The sequence below is a fragment of the Polypterus senegalus genome, chromosome 10 (assembly GCF_016835505.1).
Source record: "Polypterus senegalus isolate Bchr_013 chromosome 10, ASM1683550v1, whole genome shotgun sequence".
Lineage (NCBI taxonomy): Eukaryota > Metazoa > Chordata > Cladistia > Polypteriformes > Polypteridae > Polypterus > Polypterus senegalus.
Genome location: NC_053163.1, coordinates 127573799 through 127601064, shown reverse-complemented (window position 1 = coordinate 127601064; position 27266 = coordinate 127573799). Strand labels below are relative to the sequence as shown.

The window sequence follows — 27266 nt, the reverse complement described above, 5'->3', positions numbered from 1 at the left end:
AAACACTTACTGAACAGATATATCTACAATACTAAAAAATACAGGCAGCCATTATGGTGTAGTTGTAGTGCCTACGGCACTGGACTTTAAACCACAAGGTCACTAATTCAGTTCCTGCCTTACTGAGTGAACATAAGCAAGTCATTAACCTTGCTGCGCTTGAGAAGTTAAAATAATTTGTGCGTATGTATGAATATATGTGTCTATATGTGTACGTGTGTGTGTGAACAGTTCTACGGTATTGATAAAGGCATATCCCTTTAAGACCGGCAGTTTGCTGTAGTGGTTAAGGCTGTGGTTACTGACACTGTATGACCAGGAGCAAGTCACTTCAACTGCCTGGGCTCCAACTGAAGAAGCAAGAGAGATGTAACCAATTGCATCTCAGATCTTAAGTCAGTCGCCTTGGATGAAGGCATCAGTCCAATAATATGTAATAATATGCCAAATAAAAGTAATAAAGACTCCTAGCTCTCTAGTGCTTTATAATATACTTTTATGTCAGAGATTCCTATAATAAAATCTCTGGCTGACATATAAACAAACTCCGCTGAAAGTTGCGCCAAATTCAAACATTTATGTAGTGTTCAAAATGGAAGCAATTGTTTCTTCAGTAATTCAGACACGTTCCTATGCCCAAGCAGGGGACAAAATGATGATATCCTATAAAAAATAACTTTTCCTAGAAGAGAAATTAAAAAGCTTTTTACACCTTCAATCAGGTGCCCAGCTGATCAATAGGTATCCACATGCATGATATCGCGACATCAGTAAAGCAGCATTTCCCAGCATGCAATGGGGATGTAAAACTTCATACGCGTAGTCAAAACTGCGGATATCAAAGAGGACCAACCATTGTACTGAACGAACCCCTAATCAATGATAGTGGACCAAGCTGGGGAAAAACTGCATGTGGGTTAAGCATGATGATGCAGAATGAACTGGGCCACAGAATGTAATCTGTGGTACTCAGTTTAGAACGAGGCTGTCATTTTGGTCCATTTCACAATTTACTGATTCTATAATAACAATATTGTACATGTAGTGGACACCAGTAATACCAGTAGAATAACCAGTAAACGTGGAGAGAACATGAATCCAACACTTGTGCTGGTGGTAGTAACTGAGTGCTCACCCAACCACCCACTTGTCCACATTTGGGGATGGATGCGCAGTCCTGATGCCCTGACGTTTTTCTTTACACTTGTATGTACTTTGTCTCTTTCTCGTGTTCATTTTTTCAACAGTACATTTGAAACAGTAGTTGCTTATTCAGGTTTTTAGTCTCAAGACATTACAAGAGAAACAACCCCTTTAGTACTAACGAGTGCAAAAACATTCTGATAAGACACTGTTAACTGAAACATTAGGATAAAGCTGCGTCAAATAATGTAGTTGAACAGAAGTCACAATGTAAAGCACTTGTTTTTGGTTAGAGTTCCATATCTGACCATTTCAAGTCCTCGCGTGGAGAGGCTGGCCGTGAGCCTGAGGCCTCCAAATCAGTACGCAGTTGTGCCAACCTAAGAGAGGACTCTTCCAGCCCTGGGGAGTAGCGAGCGTCTGAATTCTGAACTGCATGTGCAAGGAGTTCTAAATATTAAACACCCGAATTTAGTTTTAACTGTGCTGAATTTTATAGTTTTAGTATATACACACTACTGGTCAAAAGCTTAAGAGCACCTCAGTTTTTAAGGAAATGCACACAGTTTAATGTCTTAATGTTTCATGAAATCAATGCACAAAACAAATAAAACACTGATGTGATTCATCAAAGTAGCCATCTTTTCTGATATAACAGCCAAATGCACATGGCATACTTTCATTAACAGAAATCAAATATTGGACAGAATGATCTTCTCAATCCTGTTGCAGAAGTTCCCACAAATGTGTTGCACTTGTAGGTTACTTTCCTTTCACCGTTCTGTCCAGTCTGGAGACTGTGCTGTCCAGTTCATGTTTTGAAGCGTATTAATGTAGTTGTGACATAGCCTGGAGGTATGTTTTGGGTCATTGTCTTGCTGATCTCTTCCTATCGGGGTTCCTTCCAGTTCCCAATTGCCTTTGGATTCTGTAGGACACCACTGGACTCACTGACACTTTTGAGTTCTCTAAATGAAAGGCCTACACTTCTAACGGTAATAATGTTTTGTCACATTTCATGTGTTAATTACCGTTTTCTTGCCATTAACACTGGAATTTACATCTTTCTGCAGTATAATATTGTCCAAGCATTACAGTACACACCCAAAATTCATGGGGTCATGTTCCCAGAGCACCCGCGATTTGCAAAAAACCGTGACTTTTGGATGTGGTTAAAAAATGCCTTTTAAATTACTATTTTTATAGTTTAAACCCTAAATATGCCCCCAAAGCACTTCAATTTCATTGCAAACTCAGCTTACTACATTACCTAAAAAACAGAATGTAAAGGTAAACCGTCTGCTGTACAGTACTGTACTGCTATGTCTCCCGCGGTGCTAGAATGTAAAATACCGATGTTACTGTTATACGTACTGTGGTTCATGCAAGCGCGTTTACTTTGGTATGCGCTGTTGTTTTCTTTGTTATAAGTAAATACATAATAATTTCATTTAATTAAAATACAGTAAAATGTACGGGTACTCACCAAAGATGAATGATATCGATGATGATGAAGTAGCTGTGCAGTACGATGCAGAGGATTTAAAACTCCTCGGGTGGTGGCGCCTCTTCAGGCACTTCAGGAGGAGTCGTATCTTTAGTCGGGTGGTCTTCTGGTGGGGTTTCGTGCTGGCTTTTCTTTATAGGTTTCAGGAACATTGTGATGGGAAGTTGCTGTCATCGTTTCTTCATGGTGATTCCATCCTGATGATATTTTTATTCCTTACGGTCATTACCTTTTTGGCACTATCACAGAAACTTACAGATACGGTACTCCGGATCGCTGCCCTATTCTTCTTTATGTAGTGTGCAGTGCTTTCATTAATTCTATAGTGGCGTGCTACTGCAGCATAACTTTTTAGTTCCCGGAGCAAATCCAGTAGTTCAACCTTCTCCTGAAGTGTTTTAAACTTCTTCTGGCGCTTGGGCTCAGTGCCAGAAGCCTTAGAAGGTGCAGGGCGTTTTGGTAACATCTTGTGTGTTTAAGAATAAGAAAATGAGTACAATAACAAAATGGAAAACACGAGGACACTCAGCTGGAGACGCGTCACAGCGCAGCAGTCAATCAGCAGCAAGGAGAAATGAATAGCGTTCTCAGATTGGCTACTTTCACCATCCCAAACCGTGTTTCCCTCAGCGGTTGCTCCCTGTTCTCTCTACAGCACAGTATTGCCACAGAAAAAGCTATAAAAATTGCAGAGGATATTTGCACTTTCCGCTAACAATTAATAGTTAGGTTCTAAGGAAAAATCCGCAAACGACCGAGTCCGCAAACACTGAACTGCGCCTTCTCGGGGGTCTACTTAACTTCAGAGGGTGTAGTAACACAGTCTGTTTCAACTTTAAGACAGACAGAAGGTTTTAAGTAGTTGTAACACCTGTGCAAATTGGTTTACTTCAACTTGCTGGGTGTAACTTATTTTGATTGCTGCAGAACATCAGTAGGTTGTGACCTATTAGTTGTTCCCTGAAGAGGACAATTTCTAATATTCAGAAATTTCTTTTTTTTCAGTTTTTGCTAACCTAAATTTTAAACTTAGACCAGTTTACTGATGGCCTGTTCACCATTGTAGGTCATTCGTTGCATTTCAACTGATTACATTTGAAGAAAAGCTGGAAAAACTGAGGTGTTGTAAACGTTTTGACCAGTAGTGTGTTTTGTCAACGCAACCCCCATATTTAGCACAACTTTCAAAAATGGATCTCTTCACTTGCTTTTTCTGCTATTGCACTCCATCCCAAAAATATTTTGCAATATCAACAGCTATTCATTGAACTTGGAATCTACTAAAGTGATGCCTGTTAAATTATTTATTAGTTTATTAGACTCTCATTTATTTAAAAGCCGTTTGAAGCATTCCTTGGAGATCAAAATAGTCTGTCTCGATGTTAATTACTCCAACGATGGGATATTCTTGGCGTAAGATAAAGTCACAGTGTTACCTTGGGTGCAAGCCTTGTTAAATTGTATAACATGTACCTTCTTTTAATTTTTGATGTGTCAGTGCAAACAGAATTTCATAGTATTTTAAGAGAAAGTAGAACCCTCCAAACATATATAAACCCAAGTATGTTTTATAGGATTAGTTGGAAATTCAAAACTTAATTTCGAGGGCGGCACAGGTTTACCATTGGTAGCACTGCTGTCTCACCACAGGTAGGCTGGGGTTCACCTCCCAGATCCTCACCCTGTGTGGAGTTTGCATGTTAGCCCTGTGTCTACATTGGCTTCCTCCCATAATCCAAGGTGGATTGGCAATGTTAAATTGGCACTAGTGTGTACGTATGCGCGTGTCAGTGTCTGTTTGTTCAGTTGGTGATGGATGGCCACTCTGTCCAGCAATTGCTTGCTAGGATTGGCTCCAGCTTCCTTATGACCCTACTCAGGATAAAGCCAATTCAGAAAGTGGATGAATGATTTACTTGGAAGCTCTAGTTGTGCAACCCATCAAACATGGCTTGAAATTTAAGTAGTCACCATAGACCTGGGTTTTAATGGCAGTAGTGTTCTATATTTGTAAAAACAGTGCTAATGTTTGTGATGTGCCATCTGTTGGAATGACAAACGCAATAGATTTTATTACTAAAAATGTTTGTGATGTGCCATCTTTTGGAATGACAGAGAGAGCAACTGGATGGACATGCAGACACATTATTTTATTAGGGCAGATAATGAGCAAATAATAAAAGTCATTAAAAAAAGCAAAATGCTTTAAAATAACTACAGTGGTGCTTGATTTACTGAAATCTTTGAACAGGGGTTGATTTGGGTCCCCCTTGATTTGTTGGATTCAGTTCACTCTTTGCCCCAACCACGAACCTGTGTGCAGTTTAATCAGCTTGTGCCCTCTTCCCACCTATGTTCCTCTAGTTCCATCTGTGAGATGAATTGGGAAGCGGAATTATTCACCCTGCAGGACAGCAATACTAAGCTGGTGGCAGCCCTGCATGAGGCCAATGCCAATGTAGAACAATGGAAGAAGCAGCTGGCTGCATACCAGGAAGAAACGGACCGGCTGCGGGAGCAGGTAGGTGATGGCATCTCTGGGATCTGCTAATTCACAGTCATGTCTGGCTTGCCTACTGTTAAAGCTGACCTCTCCACTTCTCCATATTTCCAGTCATTGGACCACCATAAGGTACAAGAGAGGGTGAGACACACACGGGAACCTCCGTTCTGACATAAAGTTGCAAGGGTACTGTTGATTTGCAGGTTACTGTTAAGTTGCAAGGGTACTGTTGATTTGCAGGTTACTGGTCTACCTTTAATATAACGTGTAGCTCACCTCAGTCACCTTAGCCCCCTTTATCTCCTTAGACCCTCTTAATACATACGCCATGTAATTAGATACTGCCGAAGGTGACTGCAAGGATGGCAGTGTTAAAATATAAAAGAATGTGACGAGGGGAAAGCAGCAGCTCCCAGAACTCTCTGTGATTAATGGCTTTTCACATGCACGTGGACGCCTAACCCAGAAGCTGCCTGGGGAGGAACTGGATTATTTTTAACTGCAGCTCAGTGTAGGGAGCAGCTCACACTAGTACGCTTTCATTCCCAGTAACTAGGCCAGTTTGCTGAAGTAGGCCAACCTAGAAACAGCCAAGACGCCAAGTCAAAATGAAGGTCAAATTGCTTGTTATGGGCACACTGCTCACTTCTGCCCATGAAGTCCCAGGAGGGGTGAGTTGGAAAAATGGAACAAAAGTTTTCAGCTACTAAGGGGTCGTTTTTGATTTTTTTTTTTTTATTCAGAATTGATCAGACCATATGATGTTAAGTCATTTCTGTTCCTCACCAAGACAGTTATCACGTATCGTCTTTCTTCTGTTTCGTCTTTTAGGTGGCCAGTCTGGAGACTCAAAGCAGTCGGCATTCTTCAAATGAGGCAGGGAAAGATGAGCTGAGCCAGTCGCTTGGCGAGCTTGAGACTCTACTGAAAGCAAAAGATGAGGTAGGAAAATATGACTAGACATAATCACGAGGTCCAAGTACTGGCAATGTTTCACCAAGGCCCATGTAGTACCTGTCATGTTGGGCTGAGGAGACCCCTCACTTGATTCAGCACATGCTGAAGGTGTGTACATAGACCCCTCAAAGTCTGTCTGAAAGCTGATCCTGTGCCTTTTGTTTCTTCAGGAGATTCAATTGCTTCAGAGCAAGAAATCCGATTTCCACGAGTTGGAGAGGGAGCGGGAAGAGGTACTACAACGCCTACAGGTGGGTTATTTACACTGGTCACTTGACGCCAGAGGGCGTTCTGGAGTCGCTAACATAATGGCTTAGTAGCCGCACTGGGAACCATCATCTATAAGGGTGTATTAGGTATAAGCTTGGAAGAGCCCATGGATGCTGTCTCAGTTTTGACTGCAGCATTGTTGCACATTGCCAGCACCATTTTTGAAACCGTGGCAGTTTGTGATGCCATCTGACCCCTGAGGGAACTCTGTGGCAGCATGACATAGTAGCTTATACATTTACTGGGTCATCACTCGAGGTCCTTCTACAATTGAATGAAAGACTTGACAACAGAGTGCATTTGAATTTAGGCACTGGAGGGGTATTAGAAGCTACAGAGGAGTTGTCCCGTTCCGTGCCTCTATTGGATGGACTAGTGCGGCTCTGCATGCTTTGGGTCATCAAGTTACAAGGTGGTTATTTTAGTGGGCTGATTAGTGACTCTTCTGTATTTACCACAGGAACTGGAAATGCAGAATGCTGAGCTTGAAAGACGGGCACAGAATGCGGAGCAGAGCCTCGCCAGCTCCCTGGAGGAGCGTGAACGGGCAGAAAGGGAAGTCCAGAGAATCCTTGACATCCTTGATGTCAAGATATTCGATTTGACTGATTTACGGCAGAGTCTAGCCAAAATGGTGGAGAAGTAAAAATGAAGAGTTGCCTGTCTCATGGGTGGAAGGAAAGAAAAAAAATCCACCAGTAATTTTCTACAGGAAGAAGAAAACGAAGCACATGAAACCAATAGCCAACGTTGTCTGCAGCCTGCCAAATTTAGAGCATCCTGTACAGTAGCCTTCAGGAAAACGTGTCATAGAAGTAGCAGTGAGTCGCATTTTTTAGGAAGCCAGCCAGCCACCATCTCCCCTGCAAAGGCAACAACGGAACTGAACTGGATGAGGAAGTTGTGTTGGTGTGTTGTGTCATGGGGTTCCTCATATAGCGAGGGGCTGGAATTAGGCTTCCAACAGCAATAAATGGCATGGATACACGTCTGTGTAAAATTCAGACCTGCTGGTAGGTGGTCCAGCATTAACATCTCAATATGGGAGATATCAGAGGTTGCTGGCAGCCCAGGTGCTTTGTTATTATGGTCATACGGTACATCTGTTCAGCCAGCCAGATAGATAAAATAAGAAGCATAATTAGGAACAAAAATATTCCTCCAAATTTGGTAGATGGTGCAGCTTGGAGAGTAGTGGATACAGTTTGCGATGCAGGATTCTTCAAACTAAATCGATAAAGAGGCCCACTAAAACCTCTCAAATACTGAGTGTAGATGTTCGCTTTCTGCACAACACAAAAATACAGGCATTTGCACTTGATGGTCAGAGAGCCATGTTGGTTGCAAAGCTTTAATGATTAGGCTCCAACCTTGGAAGCCAACACATATAATGGGATTGTTCAGTTTATTGTGACCATTTAATTAAATAAAATGTGTTGCCGTAGAATCTCACCGAGTCAAGATCTACTTCATCAGCATGACTGGGCCACTTTGAAATTGGGGATCAATGCTGTGATCACTTCACGCAAAATTCAGAGGGGAAAAAAGTCCTAGCTGCCTCAGCCAAGCTGTAGCATAACATTGTCTTCACATCTCATTCAAAAATATATTACTAGTGTAGCTAGAAATTGCATTTTTGTGATTGCACTGTATATGGAGCGATGTGACACAAGCTTATTGTGTTTAGTTGTTAAAAGTTTTAGTTTCTCCTGAAATGCAGATTGGTTAGTCACGTATTTTATAACAGGGTGGGAAGGTTTGACATCCCCAATGGTAACTCTTAAAATTCCTGTAACACATGACCACTGCCACATGCTGAGCTCTCCACTTGAAAAGCTGTGGTTCAAATGTGCCCATAGTGCCCTGTCTCGGGCACTGATGGTAATAAGTGGGTTTAGAGCCTTTTGCTGGATGTCACTCATTTAATATGTTTAACAGTAGCCAGGGCTACACAAACATTACTGCCACACATCAGTGATTTAAATAATTAGTATATCAGTAAATATCCCATATAGTATAAACATATTATTCATGCTCCGATATTTACAAATCATATTCTTGCTCTACCTTGCTTGCCGATTCCTTTTCAGGTACATACTCGTGGTGAAAGTCATTATTGGTCAATAATAAGCAGGCATGGCTCCCTTGATGCTTTGACTGAATTATTTGGATGTGATAAATTCTTAATCATGTGATCCTTTGTTGTAGCACAGCAAGCAAGCAAGAACAGTAAAACCCTTGTTTGGTGTAAGGTTGTCTTTTTTTCATGAGAAGTTCTGAGTCTGTATTTATGACATGACGCAAATTCATGTGAGCACATCACAGTTTCTCATGTCTCAATGTGCTGCTCTGAGGTTTAGTGTTGTTTCCTCAACTTAAGTGCCATTCCTAAACTGGTATTTCTTAGCTTGTGGACCGATCCTCTCCTGTACACGGCTGACATGTTAACTGGTAGTAGTCACAGATACCAAATACATAGTGTAGGTCATGAGCATCTGAAGAGAGCCACACAGTCCTCTCCAACAGTTGTTTCCACGGGTAGAATGGAATCATTCAATTAGACAGTTCTGCAAATTCAAAGTGAACTTGAGGTTAATTTAGTTTTAGTGAAGGGTTCAGACCCTTTCACTATATACAGTGTGTGTGTGTGTGTGTGTATATATATATATATATATACACACACACATATTTATTCAATCACCCAGAATGACAAAGTGAAAACAGGGCTTTAGAAATTTTTTACATTTATTAAAAGTAAGACACAACTATTCATACCCTTCACTCAGTACTTTAGTTACAACCTGGAGTTTCCTCGTGTAGGATATTACAAGCTTCACACAAGTGGAATTTTGGGGATTTTCCATGTGGATCATCTCAGGCTTTTGCAAGTTGGATGGAGTCTGCTAGCAGACGGCCATTTTCTGTTGTCAGGTCCAGGTTCCACATCGGTCGTTCCTAATTCACTCCTGTATTGTCTTTGCTTTGTGGTCGAGGTCATTGTTCTGGTGGAAGATGAGTGCTCCTTAAATAAGTGTATCTCTGTACTTTTTCCCCGTTTAGCTTCCCCTCAGCCCTGACTAGTTTCCCAGTACCCTCACCTGAGAGTGGCACCACTACACTTCACCAGTGAAATGGTATTTTACAGTTGAGAAGCATTGGCTGGTTTCCTACAGGCAGGTTAGCTTGGAATTGAATTCAAATGGGTAATCTTGGTGCTTGTAGGGTGAAAGTCCTTCAGGTACCATTTTTGCAAAATCCAAATGGACTACTTTGCGTATTTTACTGAGGAGAGGCATCTGTCTGTCCATTCTGCTATAAAGCTCAACTTGGTCGATTAATTCAAAGACGGATGTCCTTCTGGAAGTTTCTCCCATCCCTACACAGGTTCTCTGAAGTTGGGTTTTGGGTCACTTCACTCATCAAAGCCCTCTGCTTAGTTTGGCTGGGTGGCCAGTAAAGTCATGGTGGTTCTAATCTTCTTCCACTTAAGATGCATGTGCTCTTGGAAACTGTTAAGTGCTGCTGCTTTTTTTTTTTTGGTAGCCTTAACCCAGATTTGTTCCTCAATTCAATTCTATCTCCAGTATTTGCTGGCAGTGCCTCAGACCTCATCATTTTGTCTTCGCTCAACTGTGGGACCATCTTTTGACAGGTGCGTGTCTTTTCTAATTATGCCCACTCAAAGGTATTGAGCAAAGGTGGCTTCTACACAAGGTACAGAAACATCTCAGTGATGATCAATAGCATGGTCTGAGCGCTCATGTAAATCTGATGTTAGCTGCTCACTTTTAATAAATCTGCAAAACCTGTTTTTGTTTTGTCATTGTGGGATATTAAATGTTGCATGAAATTTGGGGAAAAAATAAATTTAGGACAAGGTTGCAACATTGCAAAGCCTGAAAGTCAAATGGTTCCAAATCCTTTATTGAAGGCACTGTAACTGGCTCTTACAAAGACACAGTGTACGAGGGATATCCAGAAAACAAGGTTACAACAGCTGTTAAAAATCAAAAAATGAATATATTTCAACCAAATTTACAGGGTATGTTCCAAAATATGTGTTTATTTCTCAACATAATCGCTGTCAACTTCGATGCACTTCTTTAGCCTGGGCACCAGCTTTTTTATACCCTCGTCGAATACGCTCCAATCCACCTCCAAAAGCCACTTCTCCACTGTCTCCTTCACCTCCTCATCGTTGGAAAAACCATTTCCCACCCAAGAATTCTTTGTTTGGTGAAAAGGTGAAAATCTGAGGGCGCAAGGTCCGGGGAATAGGGTGGGTGGGTAACAATATCCCATCCAAAAGGACACAAGCAGGTCCTGAGTCACACAAGCGTTATGGGGTCTGGCATTGTCGTGAAGGAGGGACACACCACGAGTCAGCATTCCCCTCCTTTTGTCTTCAATTTTTTTTAGGGTCTCACAATATGTTTCAGCATTGATGGTGGTCCCTTTGGCCATGAAATCCACCAACAAAACCCCTTTTCTGTCCCAAAAGACAGATGCCATATTCTTCCGCTCTGAAAACTGAACTTTTAATTTTTTGGCTGATGGGGAATGGGTATGGCACCATTGTTGGGACTCAGGAGTATAGCGACACACCCAAGTTTCGTCTCCAGTCACAACAGAGTCAAGGAACGCCTTACCCTCGATTTCATAATGCTGAAGAAATTCACGTGCAGCCAAAACGCGATTTTGGCGATGTTCTGGAGTCAACATTTTTGGCACCCATCTTGCACTCAGCTTCCTGTAATCGATCAAGTTTTTCTGAGACAATTTCACCCATGAGACTTAACGAGATGTGTGGGAACATTTCATGAAGGGTGTCAATCGTCACACGAGGATCACTGTGAATTTTTTCATCAACTTGCTGCAGAAGCTCTTCAAAAACGAGAGACGGCCTCCCACTCCTTTCTTCGTCATGAGTGTCAGTGCGACCTTCTTTAAATGACCTAACCCACTTGTAAACATGCTGACGTGACATTACCTCAGGTCCATAAGTTTCCACAAGCTGACGATGGATCTTGGCCGCGGATTTGCGACGCAAAGTGAGGAACTTGATGACCGAACGAATCTCGCATCAGCGTTACGTGGAGCAAACGGCCTCAGCAGAGGTTGACGAACTCGCTTGCTGTGATGACATTTCACAACTGACTGACGTGGTCCCGGGCTTATTTTGACTACACGCAGGTATGCCAACCTCCGAAAAAAATTCCCTGCACCCTCCAGGGCACTTGTAACCTTTTTTTCTAGATATCCCTTGTATTACCGTCAAAGGCATCACACTGCTAGGTGTGCTCGTTTATTTGGTAATATGGAAGTGTTGTTAGGTGTGAACCACAGCCAGTTTTAGTTTGTTCATGGAGATGCAGTACAAGTTGTTTTGCAATTCAATGCCTCCGCCATCTGCGAGTGTTTTACAGCACATTGCCATGTCATAGTTAATAATTTAAAAGACAATTAATAGTCAATTTGAGTTTAGACTAAAGAAAAAAAAAGCAAACAATATTTACAAAAACCAAATCAAGAATTAGGCCACACTAGTCAGTGTTTCTCAATTATAGTCTTTTGGTAGAACGAAGACACCCTTAGTTTTCCTTCTACTGATTAATTTCATAATTAGGATGGCAATTCCTCCCACTTTAGCGCTTTCCATGTGTTTTTACTTTAAGGGTGTTGAGTGACAAATATGTAGCTAAGCTGAACTAAATTTTTCTGCTCAAGCTTTTAGTAGTTTGTCTACAGCATAGTCACAGCTTTAATGCTATTGTATATCAGAGAGCCACAGTTGCTAAAGCCTTTTATTGCAGTCAAAGTCCTGTATTGGTTTTGCTCTTGGGATTGAATGGATTGTTTAATTAAACTGTTTTATGAATGCTAAATGAGCACTGGGTTAATTTAAGCATCCATTTGGATGCAGCAAGTCATTACCAGCCTGGCTGATTGGCCTACAGAAAATCGTTCACTCCGTGTCAGCAGTGTTCAAGAACTAATTTTTTTTTATATTTGCAGTTTAAGCAACAACAATTCACCCAATTAAACCTCAAATAAATGTAATTTACATCTGAAAAATTTGTTGAGGTGGGGGGAAAAGAGAAAAATAAGAGAAGCTACAGAGTCTTCCAGGACTTATGTAATTGATTGCTATGGATGTTTGCTGCTTTGGATTTTCAAGACTTTTATGGACATATGAGCAGTAACCTTCTTGGGTGAAAAAAATTAACATTTAATGACTGTAAAATTTCTCCATTCACACTCAGATCATGGGGGCTAGTGGTTGCAGGTTTCTGTTCCAATTACTGCTGTTGCTAATGAAACTGTTTGGCCTACTGCTGGTTCTCTTGTTCACACAGGACCCTGCATTCAGTCTTTCTAAAATGTATAGATTTTTACATGCTGTCAATCTGCACAGAATAAAGAGATCCTGGTGGTGGTGTTCACCAGTTTGTGTATTCATCATAATGTGCCAGTTTTAGCAGAATTGTAAGGACTCTGATAATTATCCACAACTTAACATTTGACGTGGGTTTACTTTCCTGAGAACTACTTTAGAACTGGTAAAGGTACTGGTACATACATTATCAGATTGTGAACAACATTTTCTCTGGCATGTCTGACCTATAAAGTTAGCTCTCTTGCACGTTTTATATTATCTGGATAATAAAATGAAAAGCTGCCTAAAATGACCTATTCACATTTTCTGGGATGTTACAATTTAGCTTTATAGATAAGAGGAAATAAACCCACCTGGACATCTAAAACCACAGATGGTACTTTCCTGCAGAAATGGTGTCTAGCTCTCCTTGCAGCACTAGATTAGCTGGAACCAGCTCAAAGTAGATATAAATGTAAACATGGACAATGAGAACATTTCAGACCACACATTTCAATAAAAACAAAAAATGTTTCACTTTGTAGGCAAGCTGCCTAACATGTGCCTTCTGGGGCCTGGGGATTTAAATGATGGCCAACACCGCTTATCAGAAATTAAACAAGTCACACTACCTTAATGGTCTTGCCTTAGCAAATGGTCAGATCTCCTTTACTGAAGATGAGTTAATCTTTAACGGACTGATCAAATTCAACTTTGGAGTCCAATTCAGGATGAAATAAAAGTCAAAGAAAGATGAACAACCTTAAAGACGTACTAAGAATTGGCAAAAGCAGATTAAAACAAAGAACTTACAGAGAGAAGTGCAACTGCAAATCATACGGAAGCCTGTTGCAGGTTCCTCATCTCTATTCACTTTTAAAGAGGATTAAGTTGAAGACTTGGAATACAGCATACACAACAGAGTGGGACATTTACCAAAAAAGAAAATCCACAACTGTACTGGCTTCCTTTTATGGAAGAACTTTTATATACTTTATACTCACAAATAAACCCTGGACAAGATGCAACAGAGCACACTGGTTATGCAACACTCCCCTGGATATGAACATTAACATGCAATAGTAATAAGTGCTTCCCAAAAGCAGGAGTCATTAAATCTGTGTCAATCTTTTCACCTAAATAAAAGAACTGTGCCTCAATGATTGTGTGGTCTATTTTTCTATCATCAACTGAAAATGTAAAGCATACTTAACATTAAAAGATAAAGCTGAAGGTACAAGGCAAAGTTATGTGGATTGCTGTTCCAATTCCCATTCTCCCTGACTCTCCACCAAAATAATTAAGGACCCAATTCAACAAACTTTCTCAAATTTATTATTTGCCACACTGACAATTTGAAACAGGTCACACACTTTACTTGATCTTCTTCTTGGGTCGCAAGTTGTTGGTATGGCCACATTTCTTCTTGCGGCAGTTGACAGCACGTGGATGGAGACGCGCATAACACCTGGAGAGACAGGTGAGAAATATGACCAATGTGTATTGTTAACCAGTAGTACGTATGCAGTCTGTCTTATCAATTTACCATTCAATAGTATATTGACAGCTTAGAATTTCAATGTATTCCAGTAGTCACATACTCTTGCTTAAATAAACAAACCCCTGTCCAGGAGGTACAACCTTTCAGAGTTGTGGCTATAGATCAGAATTGGACATTTCAGTTGCTCAACCCACCACGACTAAAGTTTACCTTGACTTGGATCTAAAGTGTGTCACACTTACTTGCGGCAGATCATTTTCTCACAGTTGTATTTCTGAGCAAGCTGACGGAGGGATGGCTCAATGATACCACCACGAAGGCGCAGTACCAGGTGGAGGGTGGACTCTGTAGAGCAAAAAAAAATACTGAATAGTTCTACCACAAAGCAAGCAGCATTACCATATAAATCAATAACTGACAAGATTCAAGAGTTTACTTTCCTCAAGGGCAACTAAATATTTACCAATAATAATCTTTACAATTCCTGTTCATTTTTAGTTGTTTCAAACATGCTATATATCCTTTTCATTCTTCCCCTAAATAGACATGTTAAATCTATTACGCGTCAGTATTTTTCAGAACAAGTCATAGTTTTGTGTCCTGCGTTAACAGCAGTAAAACAGACTCGTATGTGCAAACCACCAGCACAAACTTTGTGGGACTTGTCAATGGTCAAAACGCTTTGGATACATTTTATTCAAAGACTATACCTTTCTGGATATTGTAGTCTGATAATGTGCGCCCGTCCTCCAGCTGCTTGCCAGCAAAGATTAGACGTTGCTGATCCGGAGGAATACCTGCAATTAAAAAAGCACCACATAATTTCAGGATACCTTTAATATTAGCATGAAAACTAAAACACCTTAATCTTTTTACAGAAGCAAACAAGATAGTTATATGCAGTGGAACCTCAGGTCACGAACGTCTCGGAACACGTACAAATTAGGTTATGACCAAAACGTTCGCCAAACCTTTGCATCTGTTCACGACCACACACTCGAGTGACTAAGAAGCCAGTTTTCCCTTCCGGTTAATACTCGCCGATGATTTCCGCTCGTTTTCAGGCTCTCCGTACATTGTTCTCAGTCAGACGTGTGTGCATGCAAGGTTAGTTTTCTTGGTTGTTTATAGTTAGTTTTTGTATAAATTAAGGATTTTTCAAATTTTATTTTTTCCCTGTGCTTAAAACTCATTTAAAAAAAGTGTTTACAGCAAGCGGTTCGTAAGGCTGTAGCGTGAACTCTTGCAATGTTAGTTTTCTCTGTTCAAGGTTTTCTCAGTGTTATTCAATGTTTTTACATTTAGTTTACTATTACATTGTGTATTCTAAGGTATAATTAACTATTTTTGTGCTTAAAAATCTTAAAAAAAAATATATATTTACATACAGTTAGTATGGTTGGTCTGGAGATTAATCGTATTTACACACAATCACAACAAAAGGGGGAAAATTAGTTTGGGTCACGACCAAATCGGGTTGCGACCAGAGTTTTGGACTGAATTACGGTCGTGACCCGAGGTTCCACTGTAGTACATTGAATTTGACTTTTAAAATATTGGACTGACAAAATATTGAGCCAGACCAGAGGTAGGCAATGTCAGTCCTGGAGAGCCACAGTGGGTGCTGGTTTTCGTTCCAACCCAATTACTTAATTAGAAACCAATCCTTCAATCTCAGACCTTATTTAATTTTATGGCTTGTTAGTCTGCAATGTAAGGTTCTTGTATCGTAGTTTTTTCCTTTCCAAGGATATCATCCGGATAATTTTCATTCATTCTGTCACATTTTCTATTACGTGTTTTATTAAATCAAACCATGCACGATGAACACAAACAGATGTAAATAAAAACAAGTGAAATTGAGAACTGCTGGCTGCTTTGTCATTTACATCTTACTGCTAATAAGGAGCCATTAAACACACTGAATTCAGCGGTTTACGACTGAAATAAGCAATTAAGGGTGGGGAACCTTAACAAGCGAGACCACTAAAATGAAGCATCAAAATGTCACTTAAGCAAATAAGCGCTTCATCAGCAAAAATTGGCTTCTCATTAAGAAACTGGGATGGAACAACCACCTGCAGCCATTGCAGTTCTCTAGGTCCAACACTGTCCACCCTGCCTGAGCTAGACTAAACAGATTTCACTACAATCTTCAGGCCAGCCAAGGGATCTAACCCCGATGTGGATCAATGTCTCTGTATCCCATACACCAATCTGTGGAAGGCACACAAATGCATTCCTCACTGTATGCCTGTGAAGTCATACTGAGTTTTGTTTCATGAGGTAGAAAAATGAATTCAAACAATTTTAGCAACAATACAAAATGTGAAAAAAGTGAATAGGTCAGAATACACTGTATTTATCCATTACAGTAATCCCTCCTCGATCGCGGGGGTTGCGTTCCAGACCCCCCCGCGATAGGTGAAAATCCGCGAAGTAGAAACCATATGTTTGTATGGTTATTTTTATATATTTTAAGCCCTTATAAACTCTCCCACACTGTTTATAAATATTCCCCGCAGAGTTATACAGCATAATCCCTTTGTATTCTCTTAGATATTAGGTAAGATTCATTAAAATTATGTATATAAACACAGTTTATATACAGTAAAACCTAAATATTATTTTAAAGATATCGAGTGTCTCCGATATCACATATGTTACAGCCATTACGATAGACAGGCCGCCAGCAATAAATACGTACAATGCAAGAAAAATAGTATACAGTAAATGTGTGTACAGTGACACTAAACGTACGTACATGTACTAAGTACTGTAAGTAGAAAATTAATTATGGTTACTCACCAACAATGACACGATGACTTGTCCGATAACAATGAGTTTAATTTTACTGCACAACAAAGGAGAGCATTACAGCTCTTCCAAAGGAGCCACTTCAGGCGATTGTGTAGCACTGCCGTTGTTCTTCTTCTGGCAGTCTTCAATCCAAATCCCTAAAGCAGATTCCATCCAGACTACTTCCTTATTACATCCACTTACAATTTGTTTTGCACCCTGCTTAAAAGGACACTGCGTCGTAGATCTTATATTCCTTTCCTACTTTTAAATAAAAGAATCGTAGCCTTCAACAAATCCAAAACGTTTACCTTTTCGGCAATCGTTAACATCTTCCGTTTGCGCTTGGGCACGGCCCCTGAAGCAGTAGCAGATCATTTTGGAGCCATAATGAAGGGCTTGACTATGCACAAAGATAAACACAAAAGAACAAAACTCTTTACACAGCGAAACACGTTGATGCTGAATGAGCGAGACGAGACTTCCTGGTTAACATTGCATTCAGCATGGAGGAACTTAACTGTGTGCTCTGATTGGTTAGCTTCTCAGTCATCCGCCAATAGCGTCCCTTGTATGAAATCAACTGGGCAAACCAACTGAGGAAGCATGTACAGGAAGTAAAAAGACACATTGTCCGCAGAACCCGCGAAAAATCCGCGTTTTATATTTAATTATGCTTTCATATAAAATCCGCGATAGAGTGAAGCCGTGAAAGTCGAAGCGTGATATATCGAGGGATTACTGTACAATTTATAATCAGTTGACATGCCAGGATATGACAGACTCCTTTACCAGACACTGCCAATGAAAACTGGGTGTGGAATTAACTTCTCTGATGCAGGGCAAAATTAGAGGCAAAAAATACCCGTTAAATCTTCAGTTTTGGCTCTGGAACAACACTTCTCCTCTGAAGTGTTTTTTCTCCTACTATGGAGGAGCCCCACAGTACATCCCTGTGTGGGTTTTAGGGCATTCACTAGCTCCTGGCTGGTTGCTGTAGATGTGAAGCAGACTGGAAATTTAATACAGAGTTGGAAGACACACTCAAAGGATTGCCTAAACCTGGTGACCAAGCCCCTTATTAAAGGAAGCAAAACTTTAGAAGCACCTGGTAAAATAAAGCATATTTCTGTGGTCCAAGTCACTGCCATGACTAAAACCATTTGTGGTGGCAAAGCCACAGATGTGAGAATGCTGAAAGCAGACGATACCTTCAAGGAGTCTTGTATGCAACTCCAACAAGACATACTAACACAATGTACGTCAATGACAACTCTGGAAGTGAAGGCCACATCACACTCCATGGTTTCCCTGGGAAAGGCCATGCAGTAGTAACGATATCAAAACCTCAAAGAATAATACTACTAACGCCTTCCCGGCCACAGGTCAGCAGACGCTCTGACTGTATTTAAAGTACGTGAGAACCATGGGAAACTATGAATCCTTCAAATGGGTGCTTCTAGAGTCGGAAAGAGGCTATGACCAAATATATGTCTGAGATTTTCATGGCCGTAATATCATGATGCAGCCAAGGTTTGTAGAGTACTCTGTCTGGGGACTTGAGAATGTATCTTCTCAGTTTACAACTTTTTCTTAACTTCCTGGTCTCATCACACTATGACCTCTAGAATGAACAGAAGAACTTTACAGTGAAGAGAGATGAGGTGAGGATGAGACTTGTTACTTCCAACTCCAAGGTAATGATGATGTCTTAGAAGAGAAACGCTGCAGGCTAGGGGGAGAAGCAGCTATTCTAAGCAGAGTAAAACAAGTACCTGGAATCTTATTTACAAGTGGGGTTAACATGCCTATGAGAATTACTGACAAATTAATGCAAACGCTTACGTTTTTAAACTAGACTACAGTAGTAAAGGGGTGTGAAAATTTCTGGCATGATGCCTTCAGTCTTATGCTCATTCTTTAGCCACATCTTCACTTGGAGATCAGGGTGGTGAATATACCAGAAGTACTAGTAGCTGAATTAATGAATGGAATAATTCTCCTTTACAGAAGGTTGTGGGGCTTACTCTGTCTTTGTGATAGAGATGAGCCGTGATGGAAAAGGAGAGGACCCTCTATTGTGTGGAGCAAACGGAGCCTGCTGAACTGACTAGAGCATGAAATTAGGATGCCCTCTGGCACCTGCCTCAGGTGAAGTAGGAAAAAATGGGCAAACGTAAGGGTCTGAGTGACCTTCACGAAGCATATTTCTGATTTCTAACAAATACATATACTTTTAGTTTCTCTGAAATACTGCCTGTGTCATGTGGTGAAAGTTAAACAGAAAGCTTAACTGCCATAAGTCACGTAAGCAGAGTTTGCAAATGCTGTAGCCACACGCAAGAAATGGGGAGAGAAAGTTTTAATGTTCCTTTCGTTATACACCACAATACTGTTGAATAAACGAAACTTTGTCTTTGTTTAGAAAAATAACATTTAACGGAATAAATAGCCTGGGAACACTTTTTAACTGATGATGTCTATAAATAAACATGACCCACTTCATTCAGTTGCTGTTCAGTCGCTGTCTCTCTAGTGTTATTCTTCAATTTTGGTATTTTTTTTCTTAATCATCTTTACCTTCTATAATCAATTTAAATTCATGTAACTAGACATTGTGTAAAACATCTTCACAATCATTGCCCCTTTGTTTTGATACATTAGTCATCTATGATCTGATAAGCACTGATATTTTGGTTAATAATGATATTATATTTTATATATATATATATATATATATATATATATATATATATATATATATAGTCAGGGATGCCAGGAGGGAACGGAAGAGGGTCAGAGCCCTGCCTGGATCACGTGGGGTTTGCCTTCCGGGTTGCTTTGGGGGCCACGGGTCAAGGGCATGGAAGCCTTTCCCTGTAGGGGCCCGTGGTCACCGCCAGGAGGCGCCCCGATGTCTTGGGAGACTTGTTGCCCCAGCACTTCCGCCACACCAGGAAGTGCTGGGGAAGATTTATGACGGCGCCCGGAGAGCAGCCGGAAGGACAGCGGCACTTCCGCCACGCTGGGCGTGGCTAGAGGAGGAATGCCGGGAAAACGTGGGGCTCATCCGGGTCCTCTATAAAAGGGGCCGTCTCCATTCATTCGAGGCTAGAGTCGGGTGGAAGGAGGACAAAGCAGAAGAGAGTGGAGGCGGCCCGAAGAAAGGCATTGTGGCCAGGACTTTGTGTTGGGGTTCGTTTGTGCACTGAACTGGGTCTGAGTGACCTTTGAACTGGGGTCTTAGTGACCAAATTATTGTATATATTGTGTAAATAAACGTGTGGTGGTTCTTGAACAAGATGTCCGCCTGTCTGTGCCCGGGTGGCGCTCACAATACACACACACATTTTCATTAACACTATTTAAAATAAGGAAATTACTTACCTTTACACAGTCATATCAAAACACCATTGTTTCATCACCTTAGCAGATATATTAAGCAGAAGTTGTGTTTTTTTGCCATTTTTAGTCCCATGTACACAAAATAATCTACAGTAGTGCTAATATTTATGATGTGCCATCTATGCCAATGTAGAGGTAGAACATTATATATTTGTATGTGTAACTAAACACATTCTAACACATGCCACACTTAGTCACTGGCTGTAGCCTTTTGTATCAACTGCTTAGTTTTAATGCAAATATGAAACCTGCAATTTTCCAGCATTGCCATATTAAAATCAAATACTCTGCATAAAGGATTAAGTCCAGTATTTTTCAAGTTTTTTCTTCACAAACATGGTATATATGGATTTGCCACAAAAAATGGTGTTCTAAAGTTAAGTGATTCTATACATTTTTAAAAATATGTTGACCAAATGGGCGCCTTACAATGGAGTCTAATACAGTGTGGAGCACCATAGGAAAATAAATGCTTAAAAACGTTCAGAATATGTGCAAGGCAATTGTCGAATATTGATGGGTGTTGCGATTACACACACATTCTAAATTTATACATTACTTTTGAACAAAATATTCAACCATTTTAAAAGTAGGCCAGCTGTGCATGCATGTCAGCATTCCTTCTTCTACAATAACCATTCACCCATTACATGATTTCCTCTGGAAAGACCAAATCACAGTAAACTTTTTCTGCCATGTGCTTGGTTTTGCTTTGATTTACTTCTGTATTTATGAATTCACATTAGCAAATAGAAAATGAAAAAAACAGTACAACAAATATGCGATAAAAAGATTTCCAGATCCTTTCTGATGCCACAAGCATGCGCCAGAAAAAGACATGTTTTCTAATATTAAAATGTATGCTTTGTATTTTTTATTTTACAATGTTGGGCACAAGGTGTCCCATTTTGGACACATTGTCTCCTGCACCTAAACAGTTTCATTTATTGTGGCTGCAGTTATTGTTTTTATTTTCTCTGTTCCCCAGAGCACAACACAGTACAGAAAGCCCCAACACAGTCCCTTTGCTGCCGTCTCCAGTCCTCCACACAGGCTTTGTCCACTTCCTCCCGACTCTGGCCTTTGAGTGGTGGTGACTGGCTCCTTTTATAGGGCAACCAGAAGGAGTCCAGGTGCCCAACAAGCTTCTTCCGGCAGCACTTCCGGGTGTGGCTGAAGTGCTGCCAAATAGGGCCCTACAAACGTCCAGGCACCCCCTGGCAGTGGTCATGGGCCCCAGCAGGGTTGAGCTTCCATGCTCATAACCCGTAGATCTGCTGAAAGCCAAGGGGGCTGGCCTTTGTCAGTTTGGGGGAGAAACGGTCTAATTACATACTCATCCATACCTCTACTTTCAAAATATTTCATGCCAGTCCTTGAGATAATTTCCCGTTTACCAACAGACACAGAGAACCTTACATTTTGTACACTAGAGTAGTGTATTGACCTACAATTCACACATTTTCTCCTGCCTTCTTTTGCAGTTGCCACTTTTTTTAGCATTTCATGTGTGGAATATACAAAGTACATACTAAGAACAAGCATACATATTCATACCAGCTTCTTCCAGTGCTGGGTTATGGGGGAGGGGACAGTATATTTCCTGGCAGCCCTGGTTTTTCTCAGCCAATTTGTAGGTAGCAGGTGTTCATCAATGTGTTACAGGGAATGGACTGTGGGATGATGACTGTTTCACCTGCCAACTTGTTCATGGTATAAACCCTATGCTTCATCGAAGGGATTGACAGAGCTGTGCCAAGATTTTTTTAATCCTGTTTCTAATGGCGCCAGCTTCACCCTCACTCCAAACAGGCCACTCTTCGATCCCCCCACGTTTGCAATCATTCTCATTTCTGCATGTGTGTTGCCAGTGAGCTTTACTAGGTAAAACTGGGTCGCGAGGACATAAAGGTTGCCAAACACTGACCCAAACCATTCGCACAATGTGGAGTGTTCAATGAACCTAAAAAGTACGTTTGGTAAACAGAAGGAAAAGTGGCATATTTGGAAACAGTGCTTTAAGTTCAACCAAATTACTGGCGGCCCTATTTTTAAGGAAATATATTAGCCTTTGATAGATGAGAGCGTTGAGGGTTTGGGGTAACAATGAACACCGCACCAGATGAGACCACAATTCATCTTTGCCCCAAAAAAAGATAATTCCTAAATGGGACATCTTTGCACAACACAGCTTGTTGGAAAGACTTAAAACATCTTTTGTCGTACAGATGGATGTTAGCTGGGTGACAAAAGTCCATGTAATTAGATTACCTTCTGAATGTGGACACATTACAACTTATGGTTGCCGTCAAACATACCAAAACACACATGAAGTACAATTTTGTTCTCAAGCCTACCTTCCTTGTCTTGAATCTTTGCCTTGACATTTTCAATTGTGTCGCTGGGCTCCACCTCAAGGGTGATTGTCTTCCCGGTCAGCGTTTTCACAAATATCTGCATTTTGGCTGAGTAAAACATTAGGAAAACACAAATGAACATCAAGGATGTATTGAATTATTAAACTGATCAATGATTTATTGCAACAACAAAAAGGCAAAAAATTCTCCCAACATTTACCCCAAGCACAAGCAGCATATGTAAGATACCACTGTCTATCAGGTAGTAGCATTAATTAAATGGGTTCAAGGGTCAATATTGTCACATTAGATGTTGGCATTGTTGGGCTGCTATAAGCGACTTTGCCAATCTCTGTTAGCTGTTACAGTATATATTTTTCTGATCAGATTTTAAACACACTGAAAACAACAAACGCTGAACTCCAACTTAGTGCATATTCATGGCAGTTAAACATACAAATGGCCATTAACAATGTGCAAGTATAAATATACACAGTAAATTAAACCAATGGAGGGAACACATTAAGTTACAGAAATATGCAGTGGCATGAACTAATGATGAACTCAAAAATACATTGAGTAAATTAAAGCATACACTGACACTTTGAAGTTCACATGGCAAAGACACCATATAACATCAGTGAATAGGACTCCATTAAATTACACCATTTTAAAGGTTTAATATTTTGCTCTGATACAACACAGAAAAAATGAAAGACAAGCTGATGACCTGAGATCACAACATATTGACCTAAAACACACACAACTGTGACTCTGTCCCCCAATTTGTGACTGGTGCTATCCGTATAACTTTACAGGTTACTTATATATCTAAGCCTGCCAGTGTGGGCCAAGCCTTGCTTGTGCTGAATGAGCAGCATTAATATGGTGAGCCCGTTCTCCTGTACCCAACTAGTTTGTCTTTGAGAACAGTGCCTAGACTATACCATCCTGTGAACTTTCCTGTATGCAGACCTTGATTTTTTTTTTTTTTTTTAAACCTGTTCTACTGAATTCAGATTATTGAATGCATAACATGAAAGGAGCTAATAGAAACCCCAAATCTGCAGTACGGAATCATCTTGAGGAGAAATAACATACTTGTATTGCCAGCCACATGCAAGGGGGAAGCAAAATTTTGTGACACACACAACTAAGCAATTAAGGATGTCAAGAGTGTATCTAGTGACAAAAAGAATAAAGGAAAAGAATGCACGGTCGCTGCAAATGCTGCCTATATGTGCACAATGCTGACAAGGGCATCATACTTTGCCTCACACTGACAGAATCTGGTGCTGAAGGCCACAGAACGCATCTGCAAGTCTCAATCTAGGTGCCGCCATCTTAAGGTCTAGACTCCCAGCAAATGATAAATTCTAAACCATCTGTACTGAAACATATCCAAGAGGTTGATACTAGACGGAACAGTACCTTTTTAATGTTCCAGTGCTTGGAGTGGCAAATGCTTGGACCTTGCTCAGCACCAAATACAGCTCCTTGAAATAATCGGCGTCACAAAGCCCAGCCAGGGCCTCAACTCATGTTCTCAAAAGCAATGTAGTCCCTATCAGACATTATGGATACCACTTACTGGAACAGACAGTATGTTTTGTTCCTTCATCAGCTCTTATAAAAAGACATCTTTCTCAGTTTCAGCAGTATTTGTTGTTAAAGGGTAATGTCCCAAATAAGAAAGGTTGTGAGCAAATGGAGAAACCACTTCACCGTAAGTTATAAAGCTTATCTTTCTAAATTAAAACACCAGTTAATTCCTCGTACAATGCATGTGTGTAAATTTTACAAGTCAACATTAAAACCACTGACAGGTGAAGTGAATAACAGATTACCTTGTTACAGATGCACCTGTTAAGTGGAGGAATATATAAGGGACGAAGTAATCAGCACTCAAAGGTGATGTGATGAAACAGGAAAAATGGGCAAACAAAGGTCTGAGTGACCTTCACAGGGGCCAAACTATGATGGTTTGACAACTGGGACAGAACAGTAGATGTTGTGGGGTGTTCCCGGTATGCAGTGATTGGTATCTACCAAAAGAGATCCAAGAAAAGACAACACATAAAGACAAATTCCACAGATCTCTATCCAACTGACAATCTGTGGGATGTGCTATATAAAAACTAGCCTGATCTGTAGAGGCCCCACATTGCAACTTACAGGACTTAAAGGATTTGCTTGTAATATCTTGATGCCAAATACAGAGGACACCTTCTGGATTTTGTGGAGTCAATGCCTTGACAAGTCAGAGCTGTTACGGCAGCACAAGGGGGGGTCCACACAATATTGGGTGGGTGGTTTTAATATTGAGGCTGATCACTGAATATACAAGTTTATAAAATATACAGGCTATGTACAACATATTAACATTCTAACCTAACATAAAAAGCAGAATGTCGGTGGGTGTGCTTGATTTTTACACAATTCCATCACCCTGTTCCAATCCCAAAACTTTGCAAACAATTTACTTGTCTGGAGCAAACACTGGACTACTCTAGAACCAAAAATGTTGACCCTGGTGGTCGAGGGCATTTCCTTTTTACCCGAGTGAGTTTAAAGGGCAGTGCATTCTCAGATATAGAGCCCTAAAGTTAATTAAATTTATATAACTCGTCTCTGGACGGGTACAAATTAAGAAACGGCATTCGCATGAGTTAGGTAATTCTGCCTGAAAATTACTTACCTGGGTAAGGCCAGGTGCTGCTGCAATTACAAAATACATGTCACAGTGCAGGCATGTGAACAATATGTGAGGTATAAAATGAGGTACATGATGTAGGTTTGGTCAATAACACATACCCAAATGTGTCTGCCACATCAAATTAAAATTGAGCAATTCGATAAGACCCAGACAACACTGAACAATTACTGAATTGCGCTCTTTTAAACATTTTTCCCCAAACCAAAGACCACATTCTACAGTGGCAAAATGAACGATTTGCTCCTTCTTAAGTTTAAATACCACAACGACCGGCTGGCAGAACGTTTTTTTAAGCAGCATCAGGTCACGAGATGTTACTATGAAAAGAGGTTTAAGATTTGACTTCGAATTTGTCGTTACGAAAACTCAGAAATGTAAACTTCACTTTCTCTCAACTCTTAGTTTGTTCAGCACTGCTTTCGTTTAAATCAGATTTATTTACGCATGTACCCTTTCGCCGTGTCTAAATTTTTTTCTCCTCTCTCAAAGACATGTGTTGGACTTATTGACATCAATAAAATTGTCAATTATTAAGCGAGTCTGAAGAAAACCTCCTCCACCTAAAAAGTGTCGGAACTAGCGCCGGCGACTCTTAACTTGGGGCGAGGTGCGTTCGACAAAGAGACGAATTATGAATAATAATCTGATACAGATGAAGATTGGGCTCACTACGTATTGGTTATATATATATATTAAACATCATATGAAAACAAAATAAGCCTTAATATGTACGGGTTCCCAAACAACTTTTCCTTAGCCAAACCCAAGTATTCATGCGGCCGACTCCACGTTGGACGGCAGGCCTTATATATGCAGTTCACTTCACCGCTACAGCACTGGGATAAACTTTGAGTTATCACCACTGATGGAATAGTACTAGAACCGTATTATCGAAACTGCTAGGGTTGTAACATTGCACTAGAAGTCATATTTTACCAAAGAATCACGTAGCACAGACACCAACCTGCACGCTTGCTGCCAGGCCAGAGGAAAAAGAGAGCGAGGCTCGAAAAGACAGCGGAAATACGTCACACGGAATAGTGTGCATTCTCGCGAGACACAGTAGGCGGGCTTTTGTAGTGACGTCAATAAAGTTGTATAGGCAAGAAGAAATTCAGAAGGACATTAAATTCGATTAAACTGTGCTTACCAGGATGTTTTTGACAGGCGAGTAAGTGAAGAATATCTTAGGTCACAGATCCTCTGTTCAGTTGGATCGACTGTTTCAAGTAGTAATTTATTGGGACAAATAATCGCAAACCAGTGATAAACAGCAACAAATTTTGGCTGTTAAGGAATTGAGGGCTTGCTGTGGTAAACCGGGAGAATGTTTGAAGACTGTACTGAATATAATAGTTGACATGGAGTAAACACATTCATGTATTAATTAAAAGGGTTTGCAATTTTTTTGTTATTCGTCGTCTTTTGGCATTACAATTCCTTTGTACTTTCTTAATTTTTCTAAGATGAAGTACTGTTTTCATGAAAATACTCGGAAGAACACGTTTTCATATTCCTAGAACTTTCTGAGCATTCTTAGTGTGTGGTAAACATTTTGCAATTCACGAACCAATGGACCGATTCCAATGAAAATTTGTGCACAACTTGCTTTCGTGAGTTATGACAGATAATTAGTTTTCAGGTGAATTTTATAGGCTTTACAATTAAAAAATAAACCGATAACGACATCTGCAAAGCCACAGCACAGAAGTTCACAAAACCTGACAAACGC

At 40.4% G+C, this 27266-nt stretch overlaps 2 protein-coding genes across 8 annotated transcripts in view; one reads left to right on the top strand and one right to left on the bottom strand.

The window, feature by feature from the left end:
* The window catches only part of LOC120537554 (homer protein homolog 3-like), a 30413-nt gene extending 20224 nt beyond the window's left edge, over positions 1-10189 (top strand). For all 7 annotated transcript variants that reach the window (XM_039766579.1, XM_039766576.1, XM_039766578.1 and 4 more), the window contains exons 8-11: positions 5015-5171; positions 5985-6095; positions 6281-6361; positions 6841-10189. In XM_039766579.1, coding sequence (XP_039622513.1) covers positions 5015-5171; positions 5985-6095; positions 6281-6361; positions 6841-7026 — 535 coding nt within the window. In that variant the 3' untranslated portion in view covers positions 7027-10189. The remainder of the gene's footprint in view (positions 1-5014; positions 5172-5984; positions 6096-6280; positions 6362-6840) is intronic.
* A 3879-nt stretch (positions 10190-14068) lies between these two features.
* Positions 14069-26587, bottom strand: uba52 (ubiquitin A-52 residue ribosomal protein fusion product 1). Its single transcript, XM_039766574.1, has 5 exons — positions 26499-26587; positions 22819-22926; positions 14968-15054; positions 14500-14602; positions 14069-14224 (listed from the first exon to the last, which is right to left on the bottom strand). The coding sequence occupies exons 2-5, from the start codon at positions 22919-22921 to the stop codon at positions 14131-14133; spliced, it is 387 nt and encodes a 128-aa protein (XP_039622508.1). The 5' UTR covers positions 22922-22926; positions 26499-26587; the 3' UTR covers positions 14069-14130.
* Between the last annotated feature and the right edge of the window lie 679 nt (positions 26588-27266).